General features: G+C 43.2%; 1 protein-coding gene across 1 annotated transcript in view; it reads right to left on the bottom strand.

Moving 5' to 3' along the window:
• The window catches only part of CNTN4 (contactin 4), a 490,319-nt gene that overhangs the window by 418,042 nt on the left and 49,326 nt on the right, over window positions 1-22,951 (bottom strand). The window contains exon 2 of the mRNA XM_081276057.1: window positions 14,657-14,799. Coding sequence (XP_081132183.1) covers window positions 14,657-14,711 — 55 coding nt within the window. The 5' untranslated portion in view covers window positions 14,712-14,799. The remainder of the gene's footprint in view (window positions 1-14,656; window positions 14,800-22,951) is intronic.

The raw sequence follows: 22,951 nt of genomic DNA, 5'->3' as shown, positions 1-22,951 counted from the left end.
GTCCCCTTCTTCCTCCGGGAGAAGTCTTTTCTGCTGTCCTTTAATAAACTTCTAATTTCTACTCTGACCTTGCCTCGGCGTGCTTCTTTGGTGTTATTCTTCAACATCGGGGAAGCAAGGACTCGTCACCGGTCAACAGCGGTATCAACAGCTATCATAATTATCATCACGGGTAATGGCCGAGTTGTCCAAGGGCTCTCTATCATGTTTTTTTTTTTTTTTTTTTTGGGGGGGGGGCAGTAGGGATTGAACCACTGAGCCACATCCTCATCCTTTTTTATTTTTATTTTGAGACAGGGTCTCACTCAATTTCTTAGGGCCTGGCTAAGTTGATGGGGCTGGGTTTTTTTTTTTTTCCTTTTGTACCAGGGATTGAACTCAGGGGCACTTGAACACTGAGCCCCATCCCCAGCCCTATTTTGTATTTTATTGAGAGACAGGGTCTCACTGAGTTGCTTAGCCCTTTGATTTTGCTGAGGCTGGCTTTGAACTCACGATGCTCCTGCCTCAGCCTGCTGAGCTGCCGTGCGCCACCATACCCGGCTCTGAATCATATTGTAATACTGAGAAATGTGAAAAACTAGGTTAAAAAAAAAAAGTAGAGTTAATGATGAAATATTAGATGGGTTACACAGCATTTTCCAACATTTTAAAAATCCTGATTCAAAGATTAGCAGACTGCCCAAAAGATGGCATAAAATATACAGAAAAATGTTTCTATTCCATTATGTGTCATGTGTACGTATATAATGGCTGTATATGTACCTATATATGGGTATAAAGAGAACAAGAGGCACCTTTATCATGATAATTTTTTTTTTCTTTTTTAAGGCTGAGGGTTGAACCCAGAGCCTCATTCCTGCTAAGCAGATGCTCCATCGCCCCAAGACCTGACAACAATATAATCAGGTCACAGAAATAGCCGTCAATCTTGTTTTTGAACTTCTTCTCTGGAAAGATGAACCCTTATATGAGAGCCAAGAAGCTCCCCTTTCTACCAACATCACAACAAAAAAACCACACAACCACACTGACCTTCCTGCCTGGTTTTAGCTGGAAAAGTTAAAAAAAAAAAAAAAAAGCTAAAAAAAAAAGATGCACTTTCTATTTTGATGAATATCTGTTTTATTTTGCGATTCATTCATTTTATGTTAGATAGTAGTAGATAATTTATAGACTCCGGACGATCCTACATTTATAATAAAATGAATCACTAAATATTTTAATAAAATATTTTATGTGTTTAATATAGGTATTATTAAATTTTAATGTTCATATACAATGAAATATATTACAGAACGTATCATATTTTTTTTTGTTATAGAACATTATTCTCATTTTCAGTAAGAAATGATTGTAAGGGACATTATTAGGCTCTGACTGTGGGTCAGTCCTTGTGCTAAACGGATCTGCTTTCTTAAGGATTTAGGCATCCTCCCGAAGCTCATGCACTTAACCATATTTAGTGGTAGGTTTTGAATCTAGATTTGTCTCAGCCCCAGGACCTCCGTCTTATCCGTCAGAAGCTGTTCCAAGGCAGTAGCTTCCAGCATCAGAACGCTGTGGGTTAGTGACAGGGACACTACATCACGCCTCAAGTTCTCACTTAAATCTGGAAGAATGTGAATCAGGGGTAAAAAAAAATGCCCCCCAAGAGTATAAAGTGCTTAAGTCCCTGAATTAGGCAAGCAGCCTGAGTGAGCAGACAGGAACAATGAAGGGGGACTGGCAGCCACAGGGAGCCTCGTGTCACTGGCCGGCAGCACCTGGAAGAGCCGGTCTGGTGTGTTAGCCCTGGCCCCAGAGTCACATCCCAGTAAGAAAAACTGCTGCTTTAAGATCGAGCCCCACCTACCAGGTGGCCTGGACCTTCTTTATCACTGTCCCAACCCCCAATCACCCTGGCAATCCAGGACCCAGAGACCCTCACAAAGAAAGCTGGCTGAGGGCTATTCAAAGGGTAATGAACCAAATGAAGGGGCAGGAGATTGAGGCCCAAACTGGAGGATTCAATTTCCTTCCAATTTCAGCTCCCCCTGCAGTGCCTAGGCTGTCAATCAAAGGATCAGAGGTAGACCTGAGCAGGACTTTCTGGAAATGTCTCTGGGATTCCCAATAAATCTGGAGGGCGGGGGGGGGGGGGGTGCACCATCCCTCTCTTCCCATGAGAGTGTCCCCTAGTCCCCTTTCCTATTATCCCTTCTGATAAATTCATCTCTACTGTTCTGAGCAAGAGGACTCAAATCTCCCTGCTGTAATCAGGGTGAGAGAGAAGGTTTCCTAAGCTCAGCTCAGCAGCAGACCTGGGTCCTGTAACACGTGGACGAAATTGCAAAGATCCTAGTCTGCCCATGGTCTATCAGTGCACGGATTATACTAAATGCTCATCAAAAAATAAATTGTTAAAGGATGGCGATGAATTGGCAAACGATGATGCTGAGTGTTCAAAATAAGCAGGAGTTGTAAATTCAAGAAAGGAATCTCTCCTTCAAATATCACTTGTCACCGCATCAAAAGACTCTGGAGAATTATTGGCTAAGTTTCCTAATGCCACACCATCTGAAAAGGGTTCACAGAAGCAATCACAAACTCTTGACGAAAACACCCTGAATAATACAATGCCTATCAGTCATGTTCTGATGTAACAGGAAAGCAATTATCAAGTCCCAGTGTGGAAACATGATTGCCACTTGGATAAAAGCAACTTCAACATTCCCAATGTTTGATCCTCACTCTGAAAGTCCTTAGTCATGATGGGAACTTTGGGCAGATGAGTTAATCTTTTTGTTCTTTTTTTTTTTTAAGCTTCCCACAGGGAGGTCTGCTCTGAATGACAGGACAGCTTTGACAACCTGCAAATCTCTGACTGCTGAAGTTCACATTTTGGGTTGTTATGCTAACCACGGGGCAGATCCTCAAAGCCTCTTGGAGAGTCCAGTGGACTTTCTTCTGTATCTCAAGCTTGACATTTGTTTCCACTTCCACAAAAGGAATGCATTTCTGGTTGCGCTCAATACTTTTGGCTATCGATGGCACCTACGTGGAAGCCATGTGGCTGAAGACAGGGACTTGACACACGGGTTTTTATTCCGTTTTATGTTAAACAGTTCCGGCAACTGCATGCACACCGTCTAAAGTGTATCTGACATCAAGCTTTCTGCAGCGACTCTTTCCTCCATGAATCTGCCTTTCCCTTTCGTATGGAACATATTTTGAAACGTTGCTCTGTGGCACCCCTATCAGGTGGGAACACAGAGAGGTGAGTGGTGGGAATACAAGATTAAGAGAATAATTCTATAAAATGGACCCAGGTGCTGATTCTCACAGGCTTTCTTTTCCAAGACGCAATTTACCTGCATCTCTGTCTGGCCTTAAGTGGGGAGGATATGTCCCCTTCCTCAGCGAATTACCTGTTAACTACAGGAGGAAGGCAGGCTGAGATACTGTTGATGAGAGGAACCCAGGAGACATTAGTGACCAGATCCTGAAACTCAGGGAGATAAGGATAAGTCCTCCTGACCATAAAATCGGTAAGAATGTATGCTTAAGAATCCAATGGAAGCCAGGCGTGATGGTGCACACCTCAAATCCCAGCGGCTCGGGAGGCTGAGGCAGGAGGATCAGGAGTTGAAAGCCAGCCTCAGCCATTTAGTGAGGCCCTAAGCAATTCAGTGAGACCCTGTCTTTAAATAAAATACAGAATAAGGCTGCTCAGGATCACACTTGCGTTCTCTCCGCACTTTCGAGAAGCCTCCCCTCTTTCCCCTCTCAGAGTGGACCCTACATCACCCCTCAGGAGAACCAGTTCAGGGTTGACTCCCCAAGAGAATCTGCGCTTCCTTCTTTTCCTCTTATTAATAAGCTGCACTTTGGGGTGGGCTCGAGTCAGGTGGACCACCAAACCGACCATGGGGGATCTCCACCACAGAGCCCTGGAGGTGTGGTTGGGACTGGAATTTGGGAAACTTGGATTCCCATAATAATTGCGGGTGTGACTTTGCACCAAACGGTGAAGTTGTCTATAAAAGGAGGCAGCAGAGATCAGCCACCAGTTCTGTAATCCTGCTGAGAACATGGGAGGGACCTTGGTCCTAACAAGAGAGTACTCCTGTTGGTTGTTTTCCTAACAAGTTTTAATGTTTTTTTTTTTAATTGAGGTTTCATGCACGCACTGTGCCATTCAACTTTTTAAAAGTTTTTTTATTATGTTCACAGGATTTGCCATCTTGACCATGACCTAATTCCAGAATCTTTGCATCACTCTAAAAAGAAAAGGACCACACACTGATGGTCATCTCCTATCCTGTCTTAGCCCCTTCTAAAGGCAAATACTAATCTATTTTCTGCCTCTATGGATTTTACTACACATACATATAAATGGAAAAAAAAAAAAAACGTGTGGCCTTTGTGTTTGACTTCACTCTATGAGCACCTCCCTCTTTTCATAGCTGAATAATATTCTACATTATGCGTCTAACACATTTTGTTTACTCATTAACCAACTGATGGGCATTTGGGTTATTCCTACTACTTGGCTATTATGAATAATAAATGCTGTGAACATTTGTATACAAATTACTTTTGCTTTGTTCAGTGCAAATTGCAGGTTCTCTGGGAAAAGGTATGTATATTTTAAGTGCCTTGGACTTTGCTGTTACACTGTTGATGTTTTTTTTTTTTTTCCTTCTCTAAATTGATTACTTTATTTTACTTGTTCTCTTAAGTTACACATGACAGTAGAGTATGTTTTGGCATATCATACATATATGGAGTATAGCTTATTCTAATTAGGATTCTATTCTTATGGTCATACATGTTGTGGAGTTACCCTGGTCATGTATTCAAGGACAAGGAAACGAAATTTACGTTTCATTAATTCTTCTGAACTTTCTATTCCCCTCCCCCTCATTTCCCTTTATCTAATCCAATGGATTTCTATTCTACCCCTTCCCACCCTGTCTTGTTGTGGGTTAGCATTCACATATCAGAGAGAATTTAGCATTTGGTTTTGGGGGATTGGCTTATTTCACTTAGCATGAGAGTCTCCAGTTCCATCCATTTACTGGCAAATTCTATTCTCTTTCATGGCTGAGTAATATTCCATTGTGTATATACACCACATTTCCTTTATCCATTCTAGGGCACCTAGGCTGGTTCCATAGCTTCACTACTATTATAGTAGAGGTGCTATAAACCTTGATGTGGCTGTGTCACTGTAGTATCTGATTTTATTGCTTAGGGTACAGACTGGGGAGTGGGATGCTGAATGGTTACACTGTTTTTTTGCTGAAAGCATTCCTTCGGTTACGGAGGCACCTTATAAGTCGTGATAAAGGACAACATTTTCTCCACATTTTTGAGTCAACACCTCCAGATTTACATATAATACCCCTCTCCTCTCGACACCTTCCCCCTCATTAACCTTACAGGAAAAGTCAAGGCTACCAGCCTGGAGTCTACCCTCTCTGAACACTAGAGAAGGAGGGCATTATTTTGTAGCTATGGTTACACACTGGGTCCCTGAAGTTTAGCTCCTTTGTCTTTTAATCCAGTGTCCTTCACTAGGAGCATAATGCAAAGCACCTGAAATCTGCTACCACACACATTAACAACAACAACAACAACAACAACAAAAAAGTAAAAAGAAAGGGGCAAAATTACTCTGATGTTATATAGGGACCTTCTAGGGGGACATTTCCCAAACTGCTTTGAAAAGGCAAACCTTGGACATCAGCTTAATTCCGCTCTGAAGAGGTGAGCCTTCTCTGTTAGAAACGTTTTTTTTTTTTTTTCAAACAAAATAATATTGTGTTCCCTCAGGGAAAAGCGTTCTTGATTATTCTGAAAAGACACAAAGCAATCCACCAGGGATTTTTGCGAAATATGAAAACTTATTTCTTTCACTTCTGTAAGCACGAATCCACATTTAATGACATGTATGGTATTGTTTACCAAGGTGATAAGTTACTGTACTTTATGGGTAGGCTCAGGGGACATTTTCCTTTTATTTTTTCCATCATCCAAATATTCTGCCATATATTTCTACTTATCCTTATTTTAGTAAGTAACATCTTTCCTACACGTATTATTTCATCATAAAGTTGATACAGGGCACAGGTCGATATCACAGCTTTGGGCGGCTCATGGTCAATGAAATGAGGCTTCTCAGAAGAGTGGAATTATAAGAATACTTAGGACACTCTTAACTGAAAGAACCCGTCTTTTCTACATCACCTTGTATTCAGTAAGATGCTCTCAAAGCCAGGCTGATCTGGGTAAAAATGGAAACATATCTATCAATAGAAAAAGCAAACCAACAGATTAGGATTCAAAAAGCCGACATCCTATTTTTTACCATGGATGCCGGCCACATAACCTGGTGCAAGTGGCTTGATCCTCACATGCTCAGATGGGAAAATGGGATAAACACAATTTCTGCAGCATACAGTGTGATTCTCCACCTTTCATGAGCACCAGCATCCCCTGCAGTGCTGGTTAAAACATGGAAGATGCCCCCTGTCGGTTTGGGTTGGTATTGGAGAATGTTCCGCTCTCCTGAGTTACAAGGGATACTGGTCCGTGGTCTACTTTATGAGATACACTGGTTCATAATTTATCAGGTGGCGAACTCTTCAGAGGCAGGTACAGAATTTCAATAGACATCATAGCCTTACAATTAGGAGCCCAGGATTGGGAGCTAGAGAGATTCAAGTTCACATACGAACTTGGACTAATCTCACGTCTAGTTTCTTAGGCAGATCATTCAAACTCTCATTTATACAATGAAAGTACCAATCGGGGAAGCGCATTGTGAAATGTGGTACTGATCTGGCATAGAAATGCCAGGTGGAGTCTTATTATCATTGTCCTAACCACCAATGGCCATCTTAACAAAACCCATGACCAAACACTTTCTAGACTAACAAGCACTCAGCCAATTAAGGGCAAGGTCCAGAAAGGATGGAGATAGATCTCACCTAATACAATTCTTCTTACAGGTGAAGTAGCTGGTTAAAAAAAAAAAAAATTCACCAAGAAGTTTCACAGAGGAGAAAAATAGAAGTTTAGGAGACTCAAAAGGATCCAGCCTCTTCCATCAAAGAAACACTAGGGGCTTCTAGGAGCTCCTATATTTATAATTTTTTAATATAAAATGCATTTTCCAATCTTTTCATCATTTTGAAATTTCCCCCATCATCTTGATGGAACTCCCATCCTCCTGAACCCTGAGGAATTTCTGGAAGCCTGTCACGTCTGCTTCCCTGGGTCTTTGCTACTGCCAGGCCCCCAGATGGATGTCTATAATTGGTACCTGTCCTACAAGGCTTGCCGCCAGAGGCAGATCTTCAATGTCCTGTCACCTCCTTGAAAATATACGATGCCACTGGTTTACTGTTGCGGCTGCTAATGATGAAGGTATCGCAGCAGCAGATACCTGGACCACATGCTAAGATCGATACCTTCCTGAGCGCGCGCGTGCACACACGCACACACGCCAATCTAGCTATTGATTATTCATAGGTATTTATGATTATTATGTCCCCATTAGACAGAGAAGGTTGCTCTGGAAAAAAGTGACCAAGGTAATAGACATGCTGAGACTCTGTTATACAACCTTCGACCGATGAAGAAGGAGTGGAAACCATGAGTTATAAGAAAAGGGTACTGTGGCCAGCTGTATCTCCATTACCATCATCACCATCATCATTATCATCTCATCAACATCATCACCCGGTTAGGAACGATGCTTCATTAGGAACCAAGCTACATTCTTAGGGGTTGGCGTCGGCAGGTCCTCAAATATATGTTGAATGACTCAGTGAACAATACTGAGCTCACGCGGGTGTTGGCGAAATATCAGATTCCTTTCCAAGAGCAAGGGACATGCGCGTGATCTTGTGACTCTCAGCAGTTGCTCAAAGGAAGCCAAATGCCCTTGATTTGTTCATTTTGGCGGACGACAGAAAGGAACCCAGGACTTAGGTGAGGTGCTCATCACACATTAGGAAACAGCACCCTTGTCTTAGGAACTGCGAAGCTCACATGCTGAACTGTTAGCTCTGCTACATCTCCGGGGGGCATCTTGGGCATGAGACGAAACACCACAGGCTACTTCTGTGTCCACCCTTCTCAAGCTTTGAGGCCACATCATGGACACCACATTTCAAGGAGAATTATCCAAGAGCTGATATGAAGAACATACATTGTTGGGGCTGGGGATACAGCTCAGTTGGTAGAGTGCTTGCCTTGCATGCACAAGGCCCTGGGTTCAATCCCCAGCACAAAAAAAAAAAAAAAAAAAAAAAGAATATATATTGTTCAGATTCTATGTCACTATTTCATCTTCTCTTCCATTCTGAGTTCTAGCATTTTATTCTATATACAGTAAATTCGAGCTTCTATTTGTAGTCTTATGCTGTCTATAATGCAGGTCTGCAGCTTGGCTGAGCATATCTAATGAAGCCATTAACGATTCTGCTTTAGGAGAAGCGTGAAAGGGAATATTTCTGGTAACATTCTGTTTGTATGCCTGCTCCTAGGTCTCCATGCTTATGAGGGATGTCAAATCACCGCCAGCTTCTCTATTTACCGCTATGTCCTACGACTGATGAATATTTTCCCACCGTGAAAATATTTAAATACCTAACTGAATATTGAAAAGGAGTTTCCCATTCGTTATTTATTATGTTCTTGACATACTGGGCTCCATTCTTTCCCCGAGCTTTACGTCACCAAAGCCGTTGCTTATTTGATCTAGTTATTAGCTGGCTTCTTGGCGAGATCTTTCTACCACTTGGGCTCCATTTCATGGCCCTGGTACCAGGGAGCACAGAGGAAATGGGAAATTCATGCTTTGGCTTCCGTCAGCATGATTGCAAATTCCCTCGCAAGCCAGTCTCTTAGGAAGAGAAACAATAAAATAAGAGGTCACTGCAGGATCTCCTCTGCGGTCACTCAGTGCAGACTGACACCTACCTGACTCCGTTTTCAGCTTAATTAAATATTACTTTTGCAAGAACAAAGGTAGCTCTAGGTTTAATATAGATTTAGAACTGTGAGTTATTTGAACATTGCCTGATTTTCTTGCTTATTCAGGGGACATGAATGTCTTAGAAACTGAAACGGGACACTTGGCTGATCAGTGAAGTCAAATCTTAAAACTAACTTCTCTGAAATGTCCATCAGGAAGAAAGGAGGGTGTTTTTTGGGGGGGGGTCTTGAGCTTTGCGGAAACATTTTGATTCAGTAGAAATGTTGTGCTCATCAGATTCTATCATTTTCACCCACCAAGACTGCGGCATGTGACTCTGCCTGTGTACTCTGAGAATCAAGAATGAGCTACTACCATCGACAGCCTGCTTCGGTGTGAGCGATGAAGGCTTTCGAATCCTCAAACACCTTCTGAGGACCACTAAGCATTCTTCCCATGTGCTCTGATTCGCAGGTCTGGCCTCGATTTGCATTTCCTACATCAGAGATTCCAGCTACCTGCCTGTGATTGACTATTCAATCCGGGACTCCTCCGTGCTCTCATTTTTTTGTGAACACACACCAATTTCGGGATATATCTCCCATGAATTATACAGGACCCTTTTCCTCCTGCTTACCTCCCGTGAGATGCAGCTGTGAACGGCAGCATGGATTTTGCGAGCAAATCAACAGAATGCTCGCCTTGGAGAGGAGGCACTTTCTCAAAAGGAAGTAATTGCTGAAGTTGGTAAATGGCACTACAGAGAAGGAAATAAATTTAGCTTCCCTGAAACCAAGATCAACTAGGAACACATCAAGCAAACATTTTTTTGCACTCATTCACAGAGGGGTTTTAAATGTCTTCATGCCTCTTGCTCCACATGAGCATATGGACCAGCCAGTTTGATTTCTTTCTCGTAAATTCTGCCAATCAGTAGCACATGGCAGAGCGTATGACTGATGGGAAATTTCACATTTGTTCAGTAGAATTTCAGACTTTGCTCTAATCCTATCAGCACACATAGATGTCTGGATAGAACGCTGGAAATTTTTAGAGTACAAGGAGACTTTAGAAGTCACCTGTTCCACCCCCGTCACTGTACAGAGTGGTCAACTGAATATGTTGTGGGATTCTTGCACAGAGAGACAGGAAGCACCTTCTATTAGCAGCAGAACTGGTCCAGTGGATTCCTATCTGAAGGTTGAGCCCCAAATGCAGGGAGGAACTGCCTCATAAACTCATTGCTAGTTCTTCTTTGATTGACCAACTCTTAATACACATTCTGATTGGGCATTCTGTTTCTATACAATAGAGTTATAACAATGTTGCCACAGAATTGTGGAATGTGCACATTGCTACTCACCAGACCAAACCCTAGATAGGCAAAATGAGTTGCCCAGCAGCTGAACAATAATAACATTAGTGTAAAAAGAGAGTAGAATTTACCTGGTTGCAAGCTCTAGAGACATAACCACAGACATAACCATGTAGGGGTATGTAACCACAATTACCTAGAGACATGCACACGTACACAACATCTATGCATACATAAACAGAGCCAACTCTTCAGCAGTCTCTATCAAAACTGCATTTCCTGTCGGGTTTCTTCCTGATCACACTAGGCAGCTATTCATTGGTATATGCACGTTTTTGGGGTTTGATCCTCTCAATAACAGCCTGAGAGAATGACTAGAGCAATTCATTCATCTGGGGAGCCAATACCAGGAAACAGAGGTAAAGAAAAAAACAAAAGTAGAAGTAGTTGCCATGGGCATTGGGGACTTAATCCTGTTGTTGGGGGGTCTCTAAGGAACAGCACAAAATGTGCTTAAGAATTGACTTCTCAAATGAGAGAGGAGACAGAAGCATTTATTTACTGATTTATCATACCTCCTAGGCTGAGTACTGCCCCCTAGCAGGATGCAAAAGTCTCATAGTGCTCTGAGCTTGTGAGTTGCAGAAAGACCTGAGGCAGAGACATATAGAAGGGAAAATTCCAGCCCAGCTGAGTTGGAAGTTGGAAATGGGCCAGGAGTGTACCAGCGTGATCTGCTGTAGAGCTCCATGCATACCAGCCAATTTTAATACTTTCCATACTCCAATATAAATGTAAAAAAAAAAAAAGAAAAAAAATTAAAACTTATATGGATTGGCCTCACAGGGGGTTCATTCACTGAAGGATTGAGGCCAGAATACCTTGTGTCCACAGGACAGCTCCAACATCAGAGGTCTGCTCTCTTGATTGGCAAGCATGGAGTGTTCATTCGTTCAATACGTATCTGTTGAACAGCACTATGTACCAGGTATTTCTCAGATGCCGTGGATACAGCAGTGAACAAAGAAAGACAGACAGTCAGGCCCAGGGTGCAGACCTGTAATCCCAACAGCTAGGGAGGCTGAGGCAGGAGGATCACAAGTTCAAAGCCAGCCTCATCAACTTAGTGAGGCCCTGAGAAACTTAGATTCTGTCTCAAAATACAAAATAAAATGGGCTGGGCATGTGGTTCAGTGGTTAAGTACCCCCAGGATCAATCCCTGGTAACACAGACAGACACACACACACACACACACACACACACACACACACACGGCAGAAGTACCCGCTATAATAAAATGCATAATCTAGTGAGGAAAGATATCTTATATACAAGCCAACAAAAAAGACTGTTATTAAAGTATTGATATGAGTTCTGCAAGAAAGTTAAGCAATAGGAAGTGTAGAAGATACGGAATCGGTTGTCAGGAAAAGGCTAATATATATATATATAGCCTTCATCTCTTTCCAAAGAATCTTGGTTTGACATTAACATATAAATGTACAAATCTTGGTTTGACATTAACATATAAATGTACAAATGGCACAATCGAGACTACAAAGTAAATTTCCTTTTCTGCTATTGTGGTGGTGCTGAGGATTGAACCCAGGGCCTTAGGCATGCAAGGCAAGCGCTCTACCCACTGAGCTAGATCCCCAGCCCCTAGCATGGTACACTTTTACTTCTTTAAAACATGTTTGCTCATTTGCTAGTTTCTTTGCTCTTTTGAGTAGTGGTGTATTGTGATTATTGGTTTGAATGACATATAGGGGAAATGAATATAATCAATTGTTTCAGCGGCTGGATGTTTATACCATGGGCGGCAGTAGGCTCTTTTTGTTTGTTCTGTTGTCTTGGTTTGTTTTTAAACTACAGCCAGAGACTGAGTCTTGCATGGGGTTAAAGAAAAAAAAATATGACCACTGTTCCAAAAATGATTTGTTCATCCATGCCCTCCAATAATTAAATAACTATAAGTTGCCACTCCTTGCAGGATTAGCCCCTTGACATATTTTGATCCTCTCTTCTTTGGGGAATGACCAGGAAAAGGCATGTTTGAGATTTTACTAATGGTGGTAAACAAAACAGGTGTAAATATGTTCTTTGCCAAACTCACCAAGAAATGTGAGACTGAGCAAGTATAGAAAAATTATGGATGATACACAGAAAAGAAAAGAGTGAACAGATACAAAAATCTGTTCCAAATGCAGAGTGTCAAGTGCTATGCAAATTAATGAAATCAAGACGAATAGGGAGAAAACAAAAACATTAATTAGAGGTTGACTTTACCTCCATGGAAGGAGGCATATGGTGAGGGAATATTAATGTCATGTAAAACAGTTCACAAGAAAAGCTCACAAAAACAATCAATATACTGATTGCCGACAACTAGCTAAGTGGGGGAAAAAAAGATACAGGTAAGATTTCCAAGTTTTTCCAAAGACAAGTGAACGGCTTTCTTGATTTTCAGCCCTTTCATTTTTTATATCTACTGAAGCAGACTGGTTGAATGAACACATTGTCTTAGTCAAATCTTGAGAAACTGATTCACTATTTACAGCTTAAAAAAATATGAATATTGTTGCTAGGTGGGGTGGCACACATGTGTAATCCCAGTGGCTCAGGAGGCTGAGGCAGGAGGATCCTAAGTTCACAGCCTGCCTGAGCAACTCGGCAAGACCCTGTCTTAAAATAAAAAAATAAAAAGTGTTGAGGATGTGACTCAGTTGCTAAGCACCCCTGGATTCAATCTCTGGTACCAAAAAAAAAAAAAAAAAAAGATTATAATGGAATCATCATCAGAAGTTCAAGCTGAGGGTCTCAGTAGACCCCTTGTGGAGAGTTGGGTGCCAGAGGCATGGAGCCTGGGACATATTGCTGGGATTATGGGACATTTAGGTTCTGGACAGATGAGGGAGATAAAGAATATCTCTAAAAGAGATGTAAGATGTTCACAATCATGGAAGAGGGAGGGTGTTGTGTACTCAGCTGTGGTAAGAAGTAAGTCTGGAGTGCTTTAGAAGATTTACAAACGCACAAGAATTTACATTTAGAAGAACATAAACTTTCAAGAGTAAATCTGCAACCCTGAATGGGCCAAGTGGACAGGTCCAAAGAATGTTGAGAATAATTGAAGGTCAAGACCTCAGCATGATTCAATTTGAGTCTCTGGTCTCCCACCTGCAGGCTTTGTGACCTTGACTGAGTTCCTGAATACTCTGTTGATGCTTCTGTAATCATATTAATAATGAAGAGAGTAAAAACAGACGGTAAATATTTACCTCCCAGGTGTCACTGGAGAGTGACACGAGATTAAGGATACCAAGTGCTCAGCAAAGTGACTGACTTGGAGCAAAGTGATTCGTGTCAGGACTATCATCGCTAACTTTGGTTTTATAATAATTGCAAACGTTGGCTATAACGAGGTGTCAGGAGCTAGAGATCCAAGCTCACATGGATTTAACAGAGCAACCGCTTGTCTGTCTCGCTCGGGGTTAAGTTCCCAGATCACAGTACAGGGCTGTCTCAAGGCAAGGGACTCACCGATATTTAAATGAAAGCAAGCATCCAGATACTGGGGGATCCCAAAGTCGCTTTGTTTTAAAAAAAAAATGTCTCTAGGTGTCTTTCTTGGATTTGACATTTTGCAAAAACAAAGTAGATCAACTGTGTTCGTTAGACTTAACTAAGAAGATGCAATCTATCCCAATATGGAGACAGAGACCCAGGGCGGGCTGGGCTTGAACGAGGGGATGTCAACGGCCAGGGCTCCATCTTCCGATAATCTGGAAAAGCCATGAACAGCACCTTTGAAGTGTTATAAGCCCTTTTCCCATAGTCGGCCATGGGTGTTTGGTTAAAAACCGCCTGCCTAATTACTCTTTCGAGACCACAGGTGCATGGACATAAAAGGAGTCAGTGTCAAAAGATGGAGTGACATCGGCAAGGACATTGAAAGAGCCACCCAGGTAAACGTCCATCCACTGACATCAAAAGAGGCCACACTCCAGACTATATATTATTGGTTTTAAGGCCCAATCTCTCCAAGCAACTGAGCAGCAGCATGAAGCAAAATCACAACTTTCAGGCTGAATAGTGGCTCCAATGACTCTCAGAGGACCAGACAGAGAGCTGGACCCTCCATGTCCGTCTCTGAAAAGAAGACGCTGAAAAGAGCCACCTCAATCCCATCAGGAAGGGGCCCTGGACCGTGTCAGCCAATGCCATTCAGAGGAGCGTAAGCGCCCGTGATTGGACCATCGCCACCCCGAGCGAAGGCCCGCTTTGGAATTAGTGTGACATACAGTGGCATTTTTGTTTTCTTTTTTAAATAAAATTTTTTAAAAAAAGTTTTGAAACGACACTCTACCTGCAAGGCACGACACGAAGGACTGCAGGACCAGCAGTTCCCATGGCAACCTCATGTTCAGCTTCTGAGGTCAGAGGAGTCTCAAGCCCAGGAACCAGGGAAGGGGATCACTGCTTCTTTTTAAGTTCGGTGCAACCTTTAATCTGTGGAAGACGAGAGAGGAGAGAGAGAGAGACGCTGCGATGAGATTTGGGACTCCCTCTCCCTGTGGTCCCCGCACACGGGTCTCCACGGGAATATAAATAAAAATCATTCTGTGGAAAAGTGTGACTGAAGGTGAAAGGAAAAAAAAAAAAAACACTTTTGATTATGGCTAGGAAGCATAATATGGCTTTCTTGCAAATAACAAGTGGCCAGGCCTTGCACCGGCTGGCCTGTCTCTGTGGTCATTGAGGGAAGATAAGACATGTTCCCTACTTCCTACTGGGACAGTGGAAGGTCTTTCTCCACCACTTAGTGGTCAGCCCTCGTTGTTATTTATTTTCCAAGCCATCACAGGCCTCCCCCCCACCAAAAAAAAAAAAACAAAACAAAACAAAAAAACCAGATTCAGAAAAGTCACCACCGCAGAACAAGAATAGACAGGGTTAATTTGGGTGGACTTCAAGGTCATCCTCCCAGTTTTGTTAGAATGGAAATATGCATGGGGACTGTGATGTTACTATTGATTCGAACGTATTTTGCCCTGTGTTCTGTGTTTTGTTGTTAAAATGTGCCATGGTTTGGATAGGGTCACAGGGTCTTCTCCCGAAGCTTTAGGTATATTGGAAGCTTGGCCGTCACTCTGGTGATGTGGGAGGTAGTGGGCCCTTTAAGAGGTGGGGCTTGGTGGGAGGTGACTAGGTCATTGGGGTGGGTGGGGGGCTGCCCTCCGAAGGGAGGGTGGTGTCTCTCTTGGGACTCCCGAGTTCTTGTGACAGGATAGTCGTTCTGAGAGCAAGCCCTACTCCTGAGTTAGTCTCTGGCCTTTGTTAATATTTTTCTTTTCTTTTTAAAAAAATTTTTGGGGGGTTACCGGGGATTGAACTTAGGGGCACTTGACCACTGAGCCCCATCCCCAGCCCTCTTTTGTATTTTATTTAGAGACAGGGTCTCACTGAGTTGCTTAGTGCCTGGCTTTTGCTGAGGCTGGCTTTGAACTCGCCATCCTCCTGCCTCAGCCTCCCAAGCTACTGGCATTACAGGTGTGCGCCACTGCACCCAGACTTTTTGACTATTGATGGGATTGCCATCTCTCCTACGCACCCTTCGTACCCACTCTAGGGCCCTGGGCAGAGCCTGTACCATGCTGTCTGCACCTTCAATCTCTGGGAGTATAAGATATATATATCCTTTTCTTCCTAAGTAGCCTGCCTCAGGTATTTCATTCTAGCAAGGAAAAGCGAACTAATACAAAACGCACTAGAAAACACACAGCTCCATGGCCCAATGACAGAACTCCTACCAGGTCCGAGCAATTGTCTACGAAATTCATTTGGAGAAACCCAGAGCATGAATAAAACAGCACTTCTCCCATTAGCCAGGGATCTTACAACAGAATTCTGAAGTAAAGAGAGGTGACCCTTTCTGGTGTACTAAAAGCTACAAAGCACACAACCCTGTCCATGAGGAAGGCAGACTGAGCCCCCCTAGCCTTCTGGAGGGCACAGGTACGTCCTGGGTAGATGGAACAGATGCTGCTCGGTTCAAGCAGATGGCAAGAATATGGGAGCGGGGGTGGGGGGGGGTGCAGATCCAGGATGGCAGGAGCCCCCACATCTTTCCAAAGAAAAGCTGAAAATAGTATTGTGCTTTGCAAGTGCAAACACTGGACATCAGATTAAACATTTTCGTTCAACATCGTGTCGTTCAAACAAGGCCAGATCGCTATCTGTTGCTGAAGGTCCACAATCTGACCCTCGGAAAACAGAGCTTTGCTTTCTCTCACCCACCCGCCTTCTCCTGTCTTGCCCACAGCCAGCCGCGCACAGACGCACAGATGGAGCGCCTTCTGCTAGCCAGACAGACGCCCCAATGAGGAAGAGGCCCTCTCCACCCTCCAGTGAGAAGAGCGACCCACAACTTCACATCATTGCAATGCAATACGACGTGATCCAGGAAGAGAGTTTTTTGGCCTGAGAGTCTCCATCCACAGATGTACTCCCAGGGGGGTCAGAAAGAGGAGCCTTTTTATTAGTTAGCAAGATCAGGAGATTGGTATTCTCTTTTACACCTCTTTTTTTTTTTCTTTCTTTGTTTCTTTTTTGGTAACACAGATTGAACCCAGAGGCACTTAACCACTGAGCCACAGCTGCGGCTTTTCTGTTTTTTTTTTTTTTTTTTTTTCTGAGACAGGGTCTTGCTAAGTTGCTTAGGGCCTAAGTGGTTGAGGCTGGCCTTGAACTTGCAATCCTCCTGCCTCAGCCTCCTGAGTTGCTGGGATTACAGGTGTGCACCACTGTGTTTTTGGGTACTGGGATTGAACTCAGGGACAGTCGACCACTGAGCCCCCCCATCCCCAGCCCTATTTTGTATTTTATTTAGAGACAGGGTCTCACTGAGCTGCTTAGCACCTTACTTTTGCTGAGGCTGGCTTTGAACTCGTGACCCTCCTGCCTCGGTCTCCTGAGCCGTTTCGATCACAGTCAAGGGCCACCGTACCAGGCCCAGCTTTCTATTCACAACACTTGCAGTAACTAATTATGAGATCCTGGGTTTGCAATCCTGCCCCATCCCTCTCTAAGTCATTTTGAGGGAAACTTCCTAATTCAGTGAATAAAACTTCTTTGAAAACCACACAGCAACATATATTTCCAGACAGTATCATTCCTTCACTCTCAGTATTTTTTAGTTGTTAAAAAAAAAACAATTAATAATAGTTAAGAAATTAACAAAAATTGTAAGTATTTCTGGTGTATATATTTGATATGTACTGATTGTGAAAGCCCTGATGTTTTATTGTTTTAAGATCATACCTAGGCACGGTGGTGCACACCTGTCATCCTAGCAGCTCAGGAGGCTGAGGCAGGAAGATGGTGAGTTCAAAGGCAGCCTCAGCAAAAGTAAGGTACTAAGCAACTCTGTGAGACCCTGTCGCTAAATAAAATACAAAATAGAGACGGGGAAGTGGCTCAGTGTCTAGGGCTTCTCATCTCACTCTCACTGATGTGATAAACACTGAGCAAACACAGGCTTAAACAGAAACGTGGACCAGCACACACTAGTTGATCAAGGGCTCTTGGCAATAATTTATACCACGTGGTCACTGGAAAGCATCTGTGGTTACCAGGAAACCAAGAGAAAGTGAAGTATCATCCTTAAAGAATGGGCCCTGTTTTGTGCCCTTAAATAGCTCGGTTCTCCAACATTAGACCTAACAGAAGGGACCCTTGACCTCTGATCCGCTGACGTGACTGAAAGCCAGGGGTGTCTCGGATCAGATTTGTTCAGATGGCCTTCTGCCATTCACGGTGATCAGTCCATTTCAGATAAACAGGATGTGCTGATCAATGAAAACTATTAATGTCTTAAGCCAGTGATCGGGGTATAAATAATTAATCTTGCGAGGGAAATACCATCTTGAATCTTGGGGGATGGATTGATCGACCACGTTAAGCAGTTTCTCAAAACAGTTAAAATTACCTTCGGAAGTGTATCCAGTTACAGGACAGAGATTTAATTCACGACAGGAGACGGTTTTGCAGTGTGTGTTTTGTTCAAAAGCTGTAGATTTTTTTCAAGGACGGGATGGGGGTGCAATTCAAGAATCCTAGCCACATTTACTGACATTCAGGTATGGGAGATTGGGCCCTCATTGGTCAGAAATAACAGGATCCTTGACAGACATTCGTCTAGCGGGCATCATAACCAAAGCACCGGGTTTTCTGAAGGGAGTTTGAAGATTCATGCATCTCAGGTGGGGATGTGGTGCATGGTGCAAAGTTTCATCATTTCAGTTTTCCTGCCAGAGCCAGAAAGAAAGGTACAGGTTGAGGGGAGAGTTATGGTAGCCATAGATCTCCCCGCAGCTCTGAGCTCTCTCTGGTTTATTGGAAGGTGTCTGTAACAAACTAACTTTTGAGATCTTGCCCAAGACTGAGACTCATAAATCCTGGGTAAGAAGCCAAAGGATGAAACAGACCTTGGTTGCTTTCTCGAACCTAGCCTTGTCTTCTGAGCCAGAAGGAGATGATTCACTGAATTCTACGTGTGTGTGTCTCTGTGTGTGTGTGTGTGTGTGTTCCCACACGGCAAAATTTTTTGCCACCCTTCCAACACCCCTGACACTAATAGTCACACCGAAGATCTCAGTTTTATGAAGGACCGGGAACAAAAGCATAATTTCCTTTTCCATCAAGAGCCTCAGTCTGTGGGAATCCGCACCTACAGCCTGGTGGTATGTCTACGTACACTTTTCTAAATTAAAATTGTGCTGGTATCCAGAAAGCACTAACTTGGGTGCAACAGAGAAGAGTGTTTATCATGTGGCATGAAGAAGAGTGCCAGGTTTTGCGGGGATGGAGACCAGAGAGGCTGGGCCTTGTCTTTGAAGAGCTCACACTTGACTTCTTCAGAGGCAAATCAAACCCGTGGCTGTGGTTCCGTGCAAAGTGCGTAAAAAAACCTCTCCAAAAGGGCCGCGTGAACTGAGTCTTCCAGGATACATCAGAGGGACAAAAATGCATTCAAAGGCAAGTGACAGGGACATCACACAGGCAAGAAGCCTGGAGCTTAGTGCTTAAGTTACAATCATGCAGGACAGTGAGAAGCCTCATTCTCCAGCTGAGTCCTGCATCTGTAAAATGACCGCGATGGTGATACCTGTCTCCCATTCTTATGGCAAGGATGAGTGACAAGGTATCCCCCCCTTGAGAAACGCAGCACCACAGGGCCTGCCGTCAGGAGTCAGGGTCTGGAAGCTGAATCATAACCTGCGCCCCTTCCCCCCCCCTCAGCCTGGGTTGTGCATTAAAGACGTTGGGCTTGATTCTGAAAGTCAGAGGCAAGACAGGTATGACTCTCCCTCCACAGCCAAAAGACCCCAACCCATTTGAGATCCCTGCATGCTTCACGAGCAATCCCCAGAAGCACGGAATATCCATTTTTCTCTCTCTGCTTTTTCTCCTCTGGTCAACAGTTCATTAAATCACATCTCTCATGGCTAAGTAGGCGTTCAATACAGAGCACCTTTTTTTTTTTTTTTTTTCAAGGTCTCCTACCGGGAAGACAAAGTGGGAAAACACTGGGTTTGGAATTAAGCACACTGAGTTCTTTATTCCTGTATTTTTTTTTTTTCCTGCCGATGATGTGGCTTTGGAAAAGCTAGCTCATCTCTGTGAACATGTCTGCTTGTCTCTGTGCTGGGGATTGTTCCGGAAGGCCTCATCTTCCTCTCAAGTCTGATGTAAAGGGCAACAGATGCATTTTTGTAAATGAATCATTATTACTATAGTTTATACTCATATTCAAATTCAGCTCCTGTCCCGTGCCCACCAGAAAGATTTTTTAATGTTATAAAAGTAGGGATCTTGGGCTTGGGGTTGTGGCTCAGCTGTAGAGCCCTCGCCTAGCATGTGTGAGGCCCTAGGTTCGATCCTCAGCACCACATAAAAATAAACAAGTAAAATAAAAGTATGTGTCCAACTACAACTGAAAATTAAATATATTAAAAAAAAGAAAGTAGGAATCTCTGTTTTCCCTCTTGCTATGTAAGACACACCTAGCAGAACAAATGGTCAGTAGAGTAGACCGTTCACAAAGAGGTGGTGTACAAATGAGGGAATAAAAGGACCTAACTATCTTTTGTGGATCTGCTCTGTGCATTTTTACATGCGTTTCATAATGACCCTGGGGTCAGACATCACCGTGTTCTCTAAAGCCACAGTGTAGGAAATTAGAATATGGGAGCTCATGGAAGTTGCCCAGGGTTAAACACCCAGAAATCAATAAAGCCAGTCCTTCAATCCACCCCTTCCTACTTCAAGTACTGAACATTTTTTTTTTTTTGCTAAGAGCCACGAACTTGGCTGAAACCAGCGGTCTCTTAAAGAGTAATGTGTGACAACCTTATGGTTGCTTTTCACACTCTCCTCCTCCAGATGTACAACGGGGTGCCACTCAGTCAAAGCACAGAATCTGTGTAGGATTCACAAGATGAATTCGAGCCGGGGTTGGGGTTTCAGAGCAGTTCCCAGTTGTGGAGTTGAGCATTTCCTAACTCTGCAATTCTGCAATTAGCTAATGAGGGGTGCAGTCAATCACCACGATAGAGAAGCAAAGAACCCAGCAGAGAGCAAGAGATCAAACAAGCCTCCTCCGAAAGCAACGTGCCAATCATTTCAGAGGAAAATGGCAGACAGTCAAATATGAAGGCTCCATCCGTCAAGGGAGACTTACTGAGTGCCCATGATTCAAATAGTGAAATGCAGAATTCCAAGTTGCAGGTTAAGGACACTGGGCACGGAGATAACTATAAATTCACACCTGTGTAGAAAAGATGATTTGACTGTACAAGTGAGCTTAGAAATCAAATGAGCAGTACAGATCGCCTGTACTTCCTGTGGTTATGGTAGCTGGCCTACAGGTTCTTCTTGGATACTAAAAATTCAAATTACATCAGGCAATTAAATTAGCTGACTGGATTGCTCCTTGTACCCGCTTTGCATACTATGAAAAACAAGAGAAATATTTCCAGTCCTATATTGCAATAAGTAGTCTGCCAGAAATGGTGAGAAAATGAACGTTTCTTGGTTCGTCTCACTGGATGGCTTGTGCTAAGCAGGTGAAGATCATAAAAGAAAAAAGAGAGAAGATATAGCTAGGTGTATGGGTGCACTCTGGTAGTCCCAGTGGCTCAGGTGGCTGAGGCAGGAGGACAGCAATTTCAAAGCTAGCCTCAGCAACTTGGCAAGGCCAAAGGCAACTCAGCAAGACCCTGTCTCTAAATAAAATATAAAAAGAGCTGGGGGTGTTGCTCAGTGGTTATGTGTCCCTGGGTTCAATCCCTAGTACTAAAAGAAAAAGATGACATAAAGGACTGTGTAATGTTTGGGAAGCCACTGTGTTAATTAAGAGGTAGACATGGGTAAGATGGTATCCTTCCCTAGATCCTACCCAATGGGCTATTTCTATCAAGATCACATTGTAGAAACCTTGATGAACGATGGAAAGTCAACTAAGATGGGCTTCCCCTCCCCATTTGTAAAGTTTTTTCTAGGTAAAATGGTGTCTTCTATTTATGATGACTCCAAATAGAAATATGATCATTTTTGCTGGGTACAATGATGCACATCTGTAATCCCAGCGGTTCGGGAGGCTGAGGCAGGAGGATCACAAGTTCAAAGGTAGCCTCAGTAAAAGCAAGGCGCTAAACAACTCAGTGAGACCCTGTCTCTAAATAAAATACAAAACAGGGCTGGGGAGGTAGCTCAGTGGTTGAGTGTCCCTGAGTTCAATCCCTGGTACCTCCCCTGACCCCCCAAAATAGAAAAGAAATCTGATGACTTTATTAGGCAGAAACACACTGAAATAAAAGACAGGTAGCCAATACTTCATCATTTCAATTCTGCAAGGATCTCTCTCTCTCTCTCTCTCTCTCTCTTTTTAATTGTAGACAGACACAATACCTTTATTTTATTTTACTTATTTATTTACTTATTTTTAATGTGGCGCTAAAGATCACACATGCAAGGCAAACACTCTACCAACTGAGCTACAGCCCCAGCCCGAGGATCTCTTTTAGACAGTATGAAAGTCCACAGAGGATTGTACAGAGTTAATCTGAAAACGATTATATCAAAGTTTTTTCAAGTACATACCCACTACCCACTTCTAAATACCCTCCCTCCTCATGAAACGTTCATTGACTGTGCTGTTTGGAACTTTGCTACCAAAAAAAGTCCACCTTTCAAATGCAAAGTAATCCTCAAAATGACAGTGTTCAAAAGATCACTGGATTAAGATTCAGCGTAGCTGGGTTCTGGGCTCAGTGGTCCAATTTACTTTCTGGGTAAATTTCCTCGTCCATCAGAGGAGGCCAGAGTGTTGGTGAGCGTTCCGGAAACTCTGAACTGCGTTGGTCTAGGAGAGGATGTACGTTCAAAATGCATTTAATTGGTGAAATGAAGAGTGGCCACCACAGCTTGGTCATTACCAGAGCCATCAGTTTCCCATGCACCAGGGCTGTTTGAGATACATGGCTTTGAAATTCCACGTAGGATACTGTTACAGGAAGCTTAATCCCAAGCCGCAAATACATATCCACTACCTATAGCTCCATGAAGTAATCAGTGTTACCGCCTTTCACATTTTTATTTA

This window comes from Spermophilus citellus (genome assembly GCF_964194105.1).
Source record: "Spermophilus citellus genome assembly, chromosome: 19".
In the NCBI taxonomy this organism is placed as follows: Eukaryota; Metazoa; Chordata; class Mammalia; order Rodentia; family Sciuridae; genus Spermophilus; species Spermophilus citellus.
The sequence above is the reverse complement of the archived record's forward strand: the minus strand, read 5'-3'. Positions and strand labels throughout refer to the sequence as shown.